The 12733-nt window shown below is 38.6% G+C and overlaps 1 protein-coding gene across 1 annotated transcript in view; it reads right to left on the minus strand.

The window, feature by feature from the left end:
* The window catches only part of RAD50 (RAD50 homolog (S. cerevisiae)), a 112985-nt gene that overhangs the window by 92800 nt on the left and 7452 nt on the right, over window positions 1-12733 (minus strand). Inside the window, exon 3 of the mRNA XM_006872920.1 lies at window positions 2610-2761. Within this exon, the coding sequence (XP_006872982.1) occupies window positions 2610-2761 (152 nt within the window). The remainder of the gene's footprint in view (window positions 1-2609; window positions 2762-12733) is intronic.

The raw sequence follows: 12733 nt of genomic DNA on the forward strand, positions 1-12733 counted from the left end.
AGGTCAAGTTCATCAAATTGTAGCAATTTACTCTCATTTCCTTTATCAGAATTTTTTTTTTTTTTAATCTTCCTCTAGTCAAGTTCTTATTATCAAGCCATCAAGGCTAGGTCAAATGGGTACTGTCTTCAAGTTTACTATCTGCCCTCACTTCATATCAGCTGGATGCTTCATTCTCAACTCTAGCCCTCTGTGGCTATGTCCTTGTCCATGGGCTCAGGAGTCCCCACGTCTCACCATACTTCGAACCAACCAGCCCTTCCTGTTTTCTCTCTTCTCCAGGTCAACGAGAGTCTATGGAATGTGGGTGAACTCAGCCTATTTCTTCATTCCTGCCTTTTTCTCTCTTCCACTCACCAGTAGACCAATGTGGTCACCAGCAAGCTTACATGCCTGCTCGTGTGTTCCCTCTGAGTTTCAGTCTTAGAGTGGGGGTTTGTCCTAAAGGGACTTGATTGCTTGCCTTGATGGCTCCCCAGCAAACAACTTGCTTGTTCTTGCAGTAGCCAATCATACTGCCATTTTTGTTTTGGATTTTTCCTGCTGATCTTTCTTTGAAGATGTATCTTGTATTGCTCTAGCTGTGTCAGGCTGGTCTGAATTCAGTACATTTCTTCATTGCTTCCTTTCCTCCTCTTCCACTCACCAGTAGACCAAGGTGGTCACCAGCAAGTTTATATATCTGCTCATGTGTTCCCTTTGAGTTTCAGTCTAGGAGGGGGGTCGTACTTGCCTTTTAATGTATGGTTCTGAACTGGATCTCTCATGATCAATGAAGTGACCAGAATTTTTACAATTCGGGTGATTCATCATGGTAACCGGAATAGGAAAAAATAACAGGATTGAAACTGTGGAATGGGAGACTCAGAAGAGACACAATAAGCCCTTTCAGGAGTATGATGTGTAAGGTTAGATTATTGGCAGGACTGCAGAGAGTGACACCCTTTCAAAGTGGCATGGTTGGCCACCATCTTTGAGCGAGTCGCTGCCATTTAAGAAGACCTACTTTAATGTTACCTACAAATTCTTAAAGATGTAGTCAGAAATTTATCTCATTTGTAATCTGAAGAGACTATATATAAATACACAAAGAGTGATTTACGTCAAGGAAATGGCTCACACAATTGTGAAAACTAGAAAGTACCAAATCTGTGAGTCAGTCAGTACACCGAAGGATACTCCAAAAATTGGAGGTTACACCACAAGATGAATTCAAAATCAAGAGAATGGTTGCCAGAACCATATCATGTATACTGGATGCAAACCACACCTCTAAGAAAATCCCTTTACAACTGATTGGCTAATGACATCAGATTACAAAATGGAAGATGACTGATTACATCGTATCTGCCAAATCACTGAGAAACATGGTCTAGTCAAACTGACACATAATGCTGTTGTTGTTAAGTGTCATTGAGTCAGTTCCAACCCACAGCAACCCTGTTTATGGTTTTCGATGAATGGCTGGTAAGCTTAAACCGACTTTGCAGTCCAGCACCTTAACCCACAGCACCACACCAGGACTCCGACACATAACATTAGCCATCACAATGATCTAACTGCCTCTCTCACATTTCCTACTAATTGTTTTAGATATCTTATATTCAGTATGTCCAAAAGCAAGCTCATAGCAGCATATAAAACAAAACAAAAACCCCAAATCCACTGCCATCAAGTTGATTCCAACTCATATCAATCAAATATAACAATCCTTTAATTGTTTTAATAGATAAATACAGAGGAGGGAAGAGAATAGGGGAAGTAATTTTCTCCAGATGAACTGAACTCAGGACAGTCTAATTCTAAAATTCACATCCGCGGGAGAAAGATGAGGCTTTCTACTCCCGTAAAGATTTACACCCTCGGAAACCCTATACAGGGTCGCTATGGGTCGGAACCGACTCAATGGCACATAACAACAACAACAACAACAAGATGATATCTGCTACTCACAGAATGATAAAGGCAGAAGAGAACAATTTGTTAATGTTTCCTTGCTTATCTGTTTCTAATCTCATGATACCAGCATTTTTTACTTATTCATTATATATTGAATGATTCTACACATTCAACACAACTGTTCATATATTACTGCAAATATTGGAACCTTATCACTAAATTGTTAATGGGATTATTCTATTTAATAAATAGTATCAAATTAAAAGTTAATAAAAAGGAGGGGGAGTGGTTGATTTTGCAGTTCAGGAGTGGTGGACTCTGGGACCATTAAGGGAGAGGAGTGGAGTGTGAGACCCTATCCAGAGAAGCAGTGATGCCAGAGATGGAGGCAGAGATGATGATGTGAAGAGATGGAGCAGCTGGGGACTCTGGACTCAGGGAGGAAGAGGGGCTGTGTACTGACAGCCGGGGGGAGGCTTGCAGGGTATACCCTCTGGTTGGCTGATGATGCATGGAGGGGATTGTAATCATTTCAGTGAAACAAAATATGATAGGATAAATGTAAAGCTAATGTTCTCCCATATAAACTATTACATAATTCACAATAAAAACTTAATAAACAAAGTTAACATACTAAATGAAAGTAGTAAAAAAACTCAGTCTTATTGACCTAAAATAAACAGACATCCAAGTTTTAAAAAAATACCTACTTTGTTCTAGTAATGACTCCTTCCAGGGTTTTAAATTCTGTCTTTTTGCTTTTCTGAGTACACAGCATAGATCGCTGCACAGCTAAGAGTTCTCCATTGACATCACGAAACTGCAGACGAATCTGAGCTCTAACATCTGTTTCTTGAGCAACCTATGAAGGTAAACAAAGTACATTTATGCTACTTTAATAAGCACTGGAATGTCATTTCTGGAAGAAAAGGCATAATTAATCATATTTGCTCAGTGAAATAGAAAAAGTAAAAACTAAACATTAAAAATAAGTGAAAATTTAACATTTTATAACTTGGGAGGAAATGAAGACAGCTTAATTGATTTACTAAAAATTACATTATAATTTGATCAGTCTCCACCACTGAGCTGTCAGATTTTGTACTATACTGTTGGCTTACATATTACGGTGATACTGGAAGCTATGTGACCAGTATTTTCAATACCAGCAGAGTCACCTATGGCAGACAGGTTTCAGAGATGCTCCGAGCTGAGACAGACTAGGAAGGAGATGCAGACCACTTCTGAATGGTTAGCCATAGAAAACTTCATGAACAGCAACAGAACACTGTCAGATATAGTGCTGGAAGATGAGCTCCTCAGGTTGGAAGGCACTTAAAATGTGACTGGGGAAGAGCTGCTGCCTCAAAGTACAGATGACCATAATGACATGAACAGAGCAAAACTTGGGACCTTCATTTGCTGATGGAGCACAACTCAAAATGAGACAAAGCTGCAAACATCCATATTAATTAGAAAGTGAAATGTACAAAGTAGGAATCTAGGAAAAATTGGAAGTTGTTAAAATGAAATGAAAGCATAAACTTCGATAGCCTAGGCATTACTGAGTACAAATGGACTAGTGCTGGCCATTTTCAATTTATCAATTATATGGCTTAGTATGCCAAGAACATCAAATTGAAGAGAAATGGCATTGCAATCATCGTCAAAAAGAACATTTCAAGATCCATCTTTAAGTACAACACTGTCTGTGATAGAATATCCATATGCCTCTGCCTACAAGGAAGAGAAGACCAGTCAATCCCAGTATTATTCAAACTAATGTAACAACCACTAAAACCAGTGATGATGACATTGAAAAATTTTACCAACTTCTTCGGTTTCAAATTGATCACATATGTAATCAATATGCATTGATAATTACTGGTGACTGTAGCAAGAAAATTAGAAACAAAGAGGAAGGATCAGAAATTGGAAAACATGGCCTTCCTAGCGGAAATGATGTTGGAGATCACGATAGAATTATGCAAGACTAACAATTTAGTCGCTGCAAATACCTTTTTTAATCAACATCTTCGTAGCAGAAATGATGCTGGAGATCACAAAGAAATATGCCAGACTAACGATTTATTCAAAATGATGTTGGAGATCACAATAGAATTATGCCAGACTAACGATTTAGTCGCTGCAAATATCTGTTTTAAACAACATCTTCGTAGTGGAAATGATGCTGGAGATCACAAAGAATTATGCTAGATTAACGATTTATTCGCTGCAAATACCTTTTTTCAACAACAATCAAATTAACTACATCTGTGGGAAGAGACGGTGGAGGAGCTCCGTAACTTTTGTCAAAACAAAGCCAGGGGAAAACTGTGGAACAGACCATCAATTGCTCATATGCAAATTCAGGCAGAAGTTGAAGAAAATGGAAACAAGTCCACCAGAGCCAAACTATGACCTTGATATATATTCCACCTGAATTTAGCAACAATCTCAAGGACAGATTTGATACATTAGACATTGACCAAAGACCAGAAGAGTTGTGGGATGATATCAAGAACGTTATACATAAAGAAAGGAAAAGTTATTAAAAAGACAAGAAAAAAACAAAAGATCAAAATGGAAGTCAGAGGAGACTCTGAAACTTGCTTTTCAGCATATGCTAAAGCAAATGGAAGAAATAAGGTAAAAGAGATGAAAAGAAAATTTAAAAAGGCAGCTTGAGAAGACAATGTAAAATATAATGAAAAAAAGAGCAAAGACCTGGAGTTAGAAAACCAAAAGGGAAGAACATGTTCAGCATTTCTCAAGATGAAAGAACTGAAGAAAAAATTTAAGCCTCAACTTGAAATATTAAAGGATTCTATGGAGAAAATATTAAATGATGCAGAAAGTTTCAAAAGAAGATGGAAGGAATACAGAATCACTGTATCAAAAAGAAATTATCTGAAGTTTTATAACATAAAGAGGAACATAATCTTACATTCCAGGTACAGAGGACCCTAGGACCACCAAGAGACAAGAGCAAGAGCGGAATGTCGGATCCTATTCAGAGATGGAGGCAGAGATGAAGACATGGAGAGAAAGAACAGCTGAAGATTCTAGAGTCATGGAGATAAAAAGGTTATATGCTGGTGGTCATGAGGCGGGCTCGCAGAATATGCCCTTTAGTTGTTTAAGTGTTTTGGTGTACAGCCCCCCCCCCACCAAAAAACAAACAAGCAAATGAAAACAAAAAAAGAGAGAATAGAAACAAATACTGTTGACCGATGATGCAGGGGCCTGTAATCATTGCTATCAAACGATGAGTATAAAACTGATGTGCTCAATTCACAATAAAAACTTTAATACTAATAATAAATTAAAATGATCTGTGTTTAATCATTTCAAGTGGTAGCATATAATCAAGAACCAATGGTAGTGAAGGAAGAAGTCCAAACTAATTGGCGAAAGAGAAAGCACCACGAATTGCCGAATACAAATTGAAATATTTCAACAAACTGAGGCAGCACTGGAGGTGTTTATTCATCTATGCCAAGAAATTTCAATTGGAAGATATCCATATTTGTGCCCATTACAAAGAGAGGTGACCCAATAGAATGTAGAAATCATCTAACGGTATAATTAATATCACATGCAAGTAAAATTTTTCTGAAGGTAATTCAAAAGACAGTTGCAACAGTACATCGACAGGGAAATTCAAGCCAAATTCTGAAGGCGATGTGGAACTAGAAGTACCATTGCTGACATCAGACTGATCCTGGCTGAAAGCAGAGAATACCAGAAAGGTATCTATTTGTACTTTACTCACTATGAAAAGGCTTTCGAGTGTGTGGATGATGACAAATTATGGATAACACTGTGAAGAATGAATATTTCAGAACACTTAATTATGCCAAGAGGCAGTCATTAGAACAAAACAAGAGGATACTGAATGATTTAAAAATAAGAGACAAATCTATGCATTTGAATTATGGTGTTGGCGAAGAATATCGAAAGCACCATGGTCTCCTAGAAGAACAAACAAATCTGTCTTGGAAAAAACACAGCTAGAATGCTCCTTAGAAGTGATAATGGCAAGCCGTAGTTTCTCTTATACTGTGGATGTACTATTAGGAGGGACCAGACCCTGGAAAAGGACATCAAGCTTGGAAAAGTGAAGAGTCAGCAAAAAAGAGGAAGACACACACACACACACAACAAAATGAACTGACACAGTGACAACAGCAATGGGCTTAAACATAACAATTGTTGAAGATGACACAGAACCAGGCAGTGCTTCATTGTTTTGTGCATAGAGTCGCTATGAGTCAGAACTAACAACAACACAACAGCAAATTACCTACCTCTGTTCTTTGGCATCCATTAGATCAGATGTGCAAATGTTTTCAATAACTGAATTTTACTTTACCCTTTTTTATTTTTATCTTTACTTTAAAAATACCACAGATAGTTTTGTATTAAAAACAGTTATAAGCAGTAGGGTATAGCCAAGATGGTGGACTAAGCTGATCCTGTCCAGACTCTCTACAACAAAAAGCAGAAATCAAATGAAATGGATATAAATGACAATTCTGGAACCCAGGGCTTCAAAGGAAAAACAATAAAGCAGCAGATCAAATACCAGTTAGAGGAAGAAATTGAAACAAAACATGAGCAAGAGGCACATGGAGTGGTGAACTGCCAAGAGTCATTTTGAATTACTGCAAGCAGTTCAAGTACCAAGTCTGCACCGGCAACCACCCTGCACCATGTACGGCCCCCTGGTGACGAGAAGTCTCCCCCCACACACTCCCACCCAGCAGCCAGTCAAGCCTCCCCCCACTGCCACTGTTGTACCACTTTTCTTCCTTCTTAGTTGTCCCTTATTCCCCACCTCTTTCATTCCTTTTTTATCTTCCTCTTCTCCCACTTCTTTTTTAAAACCTGAAGAGCAGGTGCCCTGCCCCACTGCCTCCTCAGTCAGCAACTCCAAGGTTAGCAATGTTCATTTCTGCCAAGTTTCCACTGCAGCCATGTTTGGAGGCTAGCATGGGGGCCAATACTACACCTTGTTTTTGTTTTTTTTAATTCTTTCTTCATAGTTTTTTCCTTCCTCTGCCTTGTTGTATTTTGCTTCTCCCATTTATTTTTCCTTTTTTTGTGATCCTGTGGAGTGTGCACCTTGCTCCCGTCTCTCCTGGCCTTCTGTAGTCAGAGGTACGTGCTCCAACGGAGCAAGCGCTATGATTCCACAGTAGCTATGTTTGGCAGTTAGCACTTGCGCTAGTACTGCACTGTTGTGATTTTATTCACATTTATTCCCATCCTCATTTTTTGTTTTCTTTTTCCTACTTCCTTTTCCCCACTTTTGTTCTTGCTTTTCTTTGATCCTGCAGGTATCCCAACCCCACCACAAGCAGTGGTGTATGATCCTGCAGAGCGGGTGGGTACCCACCACCTCATCAGTCAGCAGTTCCCACCCTAGTCCCTCTGAAGTGTGAGCACCTTGTTCCTGCTGCAGCTGTATTTGGTTGCTTGCACTTGTGCCAGTACTGTGCTATTTTACTTTTTCGTTTTTTCTTCTTTCTTCTTAGCTCTTTCTTTTCCCCAACTTCATTTTTGTTTCCTTCACCTTAGTTTCCTTCTCATCAGTAGGCAACAGTGACCATGCCAGTTATAACCATCACATCTACCACCCCACTCAATGGGTGAGTCCACCCTAGCTACAGTACTACTGGATCAGCAACAGAGGCCAACAGCTGCCAGTCTTGTCCTCAGCTGCTCTACACAACCAGCAATTAGAGATTCATGCGCACACTTCCAACCACTAACAAATTCACCTGAGGATAGATAGTGACCACCCCAGTGCTGCTAAACTAGCAATGAGAATAGCATGCCTGCCCTGTTGCCCACATATATTAAAACAAAACAAAACAAGAAATCAGGGTGAAGTAAGCCAACAAACAATTAACAAATTAGTACACTAGTACCACAATGTCTCGGAGTAAACAGAGAACTACAAATCATACAAACAAACATACATACAAAAGCAGGAGAAAATGGTACAAACAAGTAACTAAAATACAGAATCAGAAAATCTTCCAGAAGAAAAAATGTTACTGGAACTATCTGAAAAATGATTCAAAGATTTATAGTAGATCCTTTCAGCAGACTAAGAGACAAAGAAAAAAAAGAGATCAAGGAATTCACAGGAAAAAAATCAAGGAAAGGCAACAATGAAGACACAGGCTGAGTTTGGACATGTTCCGTCTAGCACTAGGTGACCTTCAGATGAGATAGAGAAGAGGAAGGGCTGGCTGATCTGAATTTTAAGGTTCTGTGTGAGCTCCTGAGCCAATAGGCACTGACCTAGCCACTGGGGGGCAAGGCTGAGAGTGAAGGGGCCAGCTAGTCTGAAGTGCAGGGAGGTGTGCGTGAACTTTCAAACTTGCAGCTGATACGCATTTGACCTAACTTGGATGGCTAAGGCTGAGCGGATCAGAACCCAACCAGATAAAGATAAAGATGTTTGATACTGTTAGCAAGTGTAAATTGTTACAATTCGTTGGAATTAATTTTTGCTTATGGATGCAGTTGCTAAAAATTCCAACCAGAATGGAAGATTCAAGGAACATGCTTGTCTTCTCAGTGTACTGGATTGATACAGACATGCAATTTAAACGTTGGCTATCAAAATGGGGCAGGGGGGAAGGCCTATAAAGGCATGAAGTGGCTGGCTTACAAGCTTTCATGAGTGTGCAGTTTCAGAAATGAGGTGGGGTAAAGGAGCTCTGGTAGCATAGTGGTTACGAATCAGGCTGTGAACCGCAAGGTCAGCAGTTCAAAACTACCAGCTGTTCCGTGGGAGAAAGATACAGCTTTCTGCTCCCATAAATATTTACAGCCTCAGAAACCCTAGGCAGGGTTGCTGTGAGTTGGAACCGACTCCACAGCACATAACAATAACAAGGTAGATACCCACTGAATAGTTTTCCTCTTTCCCAGATGCTGACAGGATTTCATTATTCAAGTGTGAGTAACTGTTACCAGGATTAATTGTCAATGTCCAAACTGTAATTGTAGAAGATATGGAAGTAAAAGTGGGAGTAGTTATTCTTTCATTTCCCAGGACCGTCAAGAAGGAAGAGCACGAATGGAATATGAGATCCCTTTTGGGGTTGGCAAAAACAGAGACAACAGCAAGGCGACAGAGAAAATGTGGGCTCTAGGCCCATGAATTGAGTAAGGTTATCTAACTGTGGGCAGGAGGCTGGCTTGCAGAATGTGTTCTTTGAACATTTAAATGAATATACACTTTTTGTTTCGTTTGTTTTGCGTGTGTACATCAAATATTATTGCTTTGTTCATTTGCGAAATATATTATGTATATGGGGACCTGCAAGGATGAAGAAGGAGAGTGGTTGTTGCAGGAAAGATATTGTAATCATTGAGATTAAACAAAGTATATAATTTGTTAATTATAAAGCCCATGATCTTAACTATAAACCTTCACTCAATTCACCACAGAAAGTTAAATATCAAAACAAGGAAAACACAAATAAATAGAAGGAAAGCAATGCAAGTTCAAAGAGATAAATACATGAAAAATTAGAAGTCATAAAAACAGCAAACAGAAATCCAGGAGATTAATACTAAAATTTCTGAAATAGGCAACACGCTGGAAGGGGAAAGAATATACTTACACCAGTGGAAGACAGAATTAGCAAAATTGAAGATAAATCTCTCAATATCAATCTGTTAGGGGAATAATCAGAAAAAAGAACAACAACAATAAAAAGAAAGCTTAAGAATTATGTGGGGCACTATCAAGAGAAATAATATATGTTGACTGGAATCCCAAAACAGGAAGACATACACACACACACACAAAACAGAAAATTACCAAAGATTAACTGGATAAAAATGTCCCTAATACCATGAAAGATGAAAACATACATATTCAAGAAGCCCAATGAACCACAAATAAGACAAACTTACCCAAAAAAATAAATAAAAATAAAAAATCACCAGGACATATAATAATTAAACTTTCCAAACTGAAGAATGCTGAAGAGCAGCTCAGGAAAAATGAAAAGTCGCCTACAAAGGAGAACCATTAAGAATCATCTTTGATTTCTTGGCAGGTATCATGCAGGCAAAAAGGCAATGGGATGACATTATAAAACCCTGAAAGAAAAAACGGCCAACCACAAATTACATATTCAGTAAAACTGTCCATCAAATGTGATGGCGAAATTAGGATAACAATCAGGAATTAAGACATACCACAACATCACACAGTAAGCAACCCAGATACAAAAGCATAAAAATAAAATAAACCTACAACACTGAAAATAGGGAAGCCGAGATTTCAAATTTTAAGCAGTAACAACTAACAAAAAGAGGGACTAAATAGTGTCGTTACATAACTTCCAAATGGAGAGAAAGTGAAAATATCAACATACAATGGACTGTTTTAAATTTAGGAAGAGAATAATAAACTACAGGATATGCTCAAATAAAATTAATAAACCGTCTCACCAAAACCAAACAAAGTCATTCAGATTTAGTAAGCACTAAAACAGTAATGAAGAAAATGACATGAAAATCTGCAAACAAAATGAACTCAGCATAGGAAAATATATGGAACAAAGAAACCAACAACAAAACTGCATACACAGCAAAGTGGCAGCAGTAAATTCTTACCTGTTGGTAAAAAGAATTAAGTCCATTAAATGCAGTCAAGACAGAGAATAACAGAATGGATAAGAAAACAGGACCCATCAATATGCTCTCTACAGGAAACACACTTTACACACAAAAACAAAAGCTAAGTATCAAAGGAAGGAAAAACATATATACCATATAAACAAATGATAACCAGATAAAATAGTCTTCAAGGAAAAAAACAGCAAAAGAGACAATGAAAGACATTATATAATTAATGGAACAAGCCAACAAGAGAAACATAACCATAATAAATATCCACACACCTATGACAGTGCTCCAAGGGAGTCAGAGTTCAAGCAGAATGAAAAGGGCATCCATGATAAGGGAATGACTCAAGTGAGGATAAGGAGGATGTCCACATTGAAGAAAGCCACACTAGGGAAATTTATAAAATGTGAAGTGCTGATGAGGGAAGTCTGATGAGGAATGTGACTGAGGAGGTTTCCATTCCATACTTTGCCGTTTACTTTTAGGAAATCAACCAAGAAAAAGTTCAAAAGTCAACCATCAGCTGGAAAATGGATGCTTACAGTTTTCTGGGATTCTCAAGGACCACTGTTGCAACACTATGAGAAAAAAGGTCCAAAACAATCATTGGTTGCTCAATCATGAGATGCTCTCCAAAGAAATGAAACCTAAACTTCAGATTAAATGCAGAGGCCTGCCATCCGAGGGCACTGTGATCTTGCATGACAATGCACATCTCACACCTCTGCTCACATTGTTGACACTCTTGCAAAAACTTCCATTTGAGGTGTTAAAGCATCCTGATCTTGCTCCATGGGACTTTCACTTGTTTGGTCCCCTAAAAGCAGCCTTTTGAGGACAAAGATTCACCTCTAATGAAGAAGTGAAGATAGCAATACATTCATGGCTAGAAGCTTTGCCTAAAACATTTTTAGATAAGGGAATATGAATGCTTGTTGTCAGATGAACAAACTGTATTGAAAAGCAAGGAGATTATGTCGAAAATGATGTATTTGTCTTTCCTAAAAGTTGATTAAAATAAATTCTACAGGCATCTTGTGTGTGTGTGTGTAGACCCCTGGTATGGTGCTGTGGACTACCAAGTAAGTCTGAACTGCAAGGTCGTTGGTACAAGCTCACCATTCACTGTTCGGAAACCCTATACAGGGTCGCTATGGGTCAGAACTCACTCAACAGCGCTTAACTACCTATATGTAGTTAAATCTTTGAGGGAGCAGAAAGTCTCATCTTTTTCCTATGGAGCAGCTGGTGGGCTTACGGTTCACAGTCCAGAGCTTATTCTACAGAACCACCATGCTCCCCATGTAAGCATATATATATAGAGAGAGAGAAAAACAAGGAGAAAGAGAGGCAAAGAGAGAGGCAAAGAAAGGTAGACTGTGTGTTTAGGAAACAAGTCAGGATTAAATCCATAAATTTGAGAGTCTTTAGTATATAAGGAGCATGGCAGCATAGTGGTTATGAGTCAGGCTGCTAACCTCAAGATCAGCAGTTCAAAGCTACCAGTCATTCCAAGGGAGAAATATGAGGCTCTCTGCTCCCATAAAGATTTACAGCCTTGGAAACCCTATGCAGTCATTATGAGTCAGAACCAACTCAACAGCACCACCACCACCAGAACCATCAAATGGAAGGAGAACATTCAAAGAAGAGAGGAGATAAAGAAGGGGAGTGGGTAGAAGACTGAGTCTTGGAGCATACTGACAGTCAGAAATCCAGACAAGAAAAATGACTTAGGGGTAGCCAGTGAAATGAAGAAACCATGAGATTATGGTGTCATTAAAACCAAGTAAAGTTTTTTAAAGAAGAGAATAATCAACAGTGTCAACTCTTCTGAGAAATCAAGTTACTGAGGACTGCACACTGACCTATCTAAAAACATGGTGGTTACTGGTGACCTTATAAGAGCAGTTTTAGTGGAGGGGGAAAAAAAAAAGTGAATGCAGTAGGCTGAGAACAAAATGAGTAAGTGAGTAAGTTCCGACTCATGGCAAAATGTACTTGGGCATATTTTATTATTAGAAAAGAAAGACTCTTTCATCTGATTCCTCCTATTTTCTCAATCAAGCTTATATGCCACCAAATGGATGAATTTTGGAAACATTATGTTCAGTGAACTCAGTGAGAAATAAAACAAATACTGTATAATCCCCCTTATAGAGTCCTGGTG

This window comes from Chrysochloris asiatica, unplaced genomic scaffold (assembly GCF_000296735.1).
Source record: "Chrysochloris asiatica unplaced genomic scaffold, ChrAsi1.0 scaffold00215, whole genome shotgun sequence".
In the NCBI taxonomy this organism is placed as follows: domain Eukaryota; kingdom Metazoa; phylum Chordata; class Mammalia; order Afrosoricida; family Chrysochloridae; genus Chrysochloris; species Chrysochloris asiatica.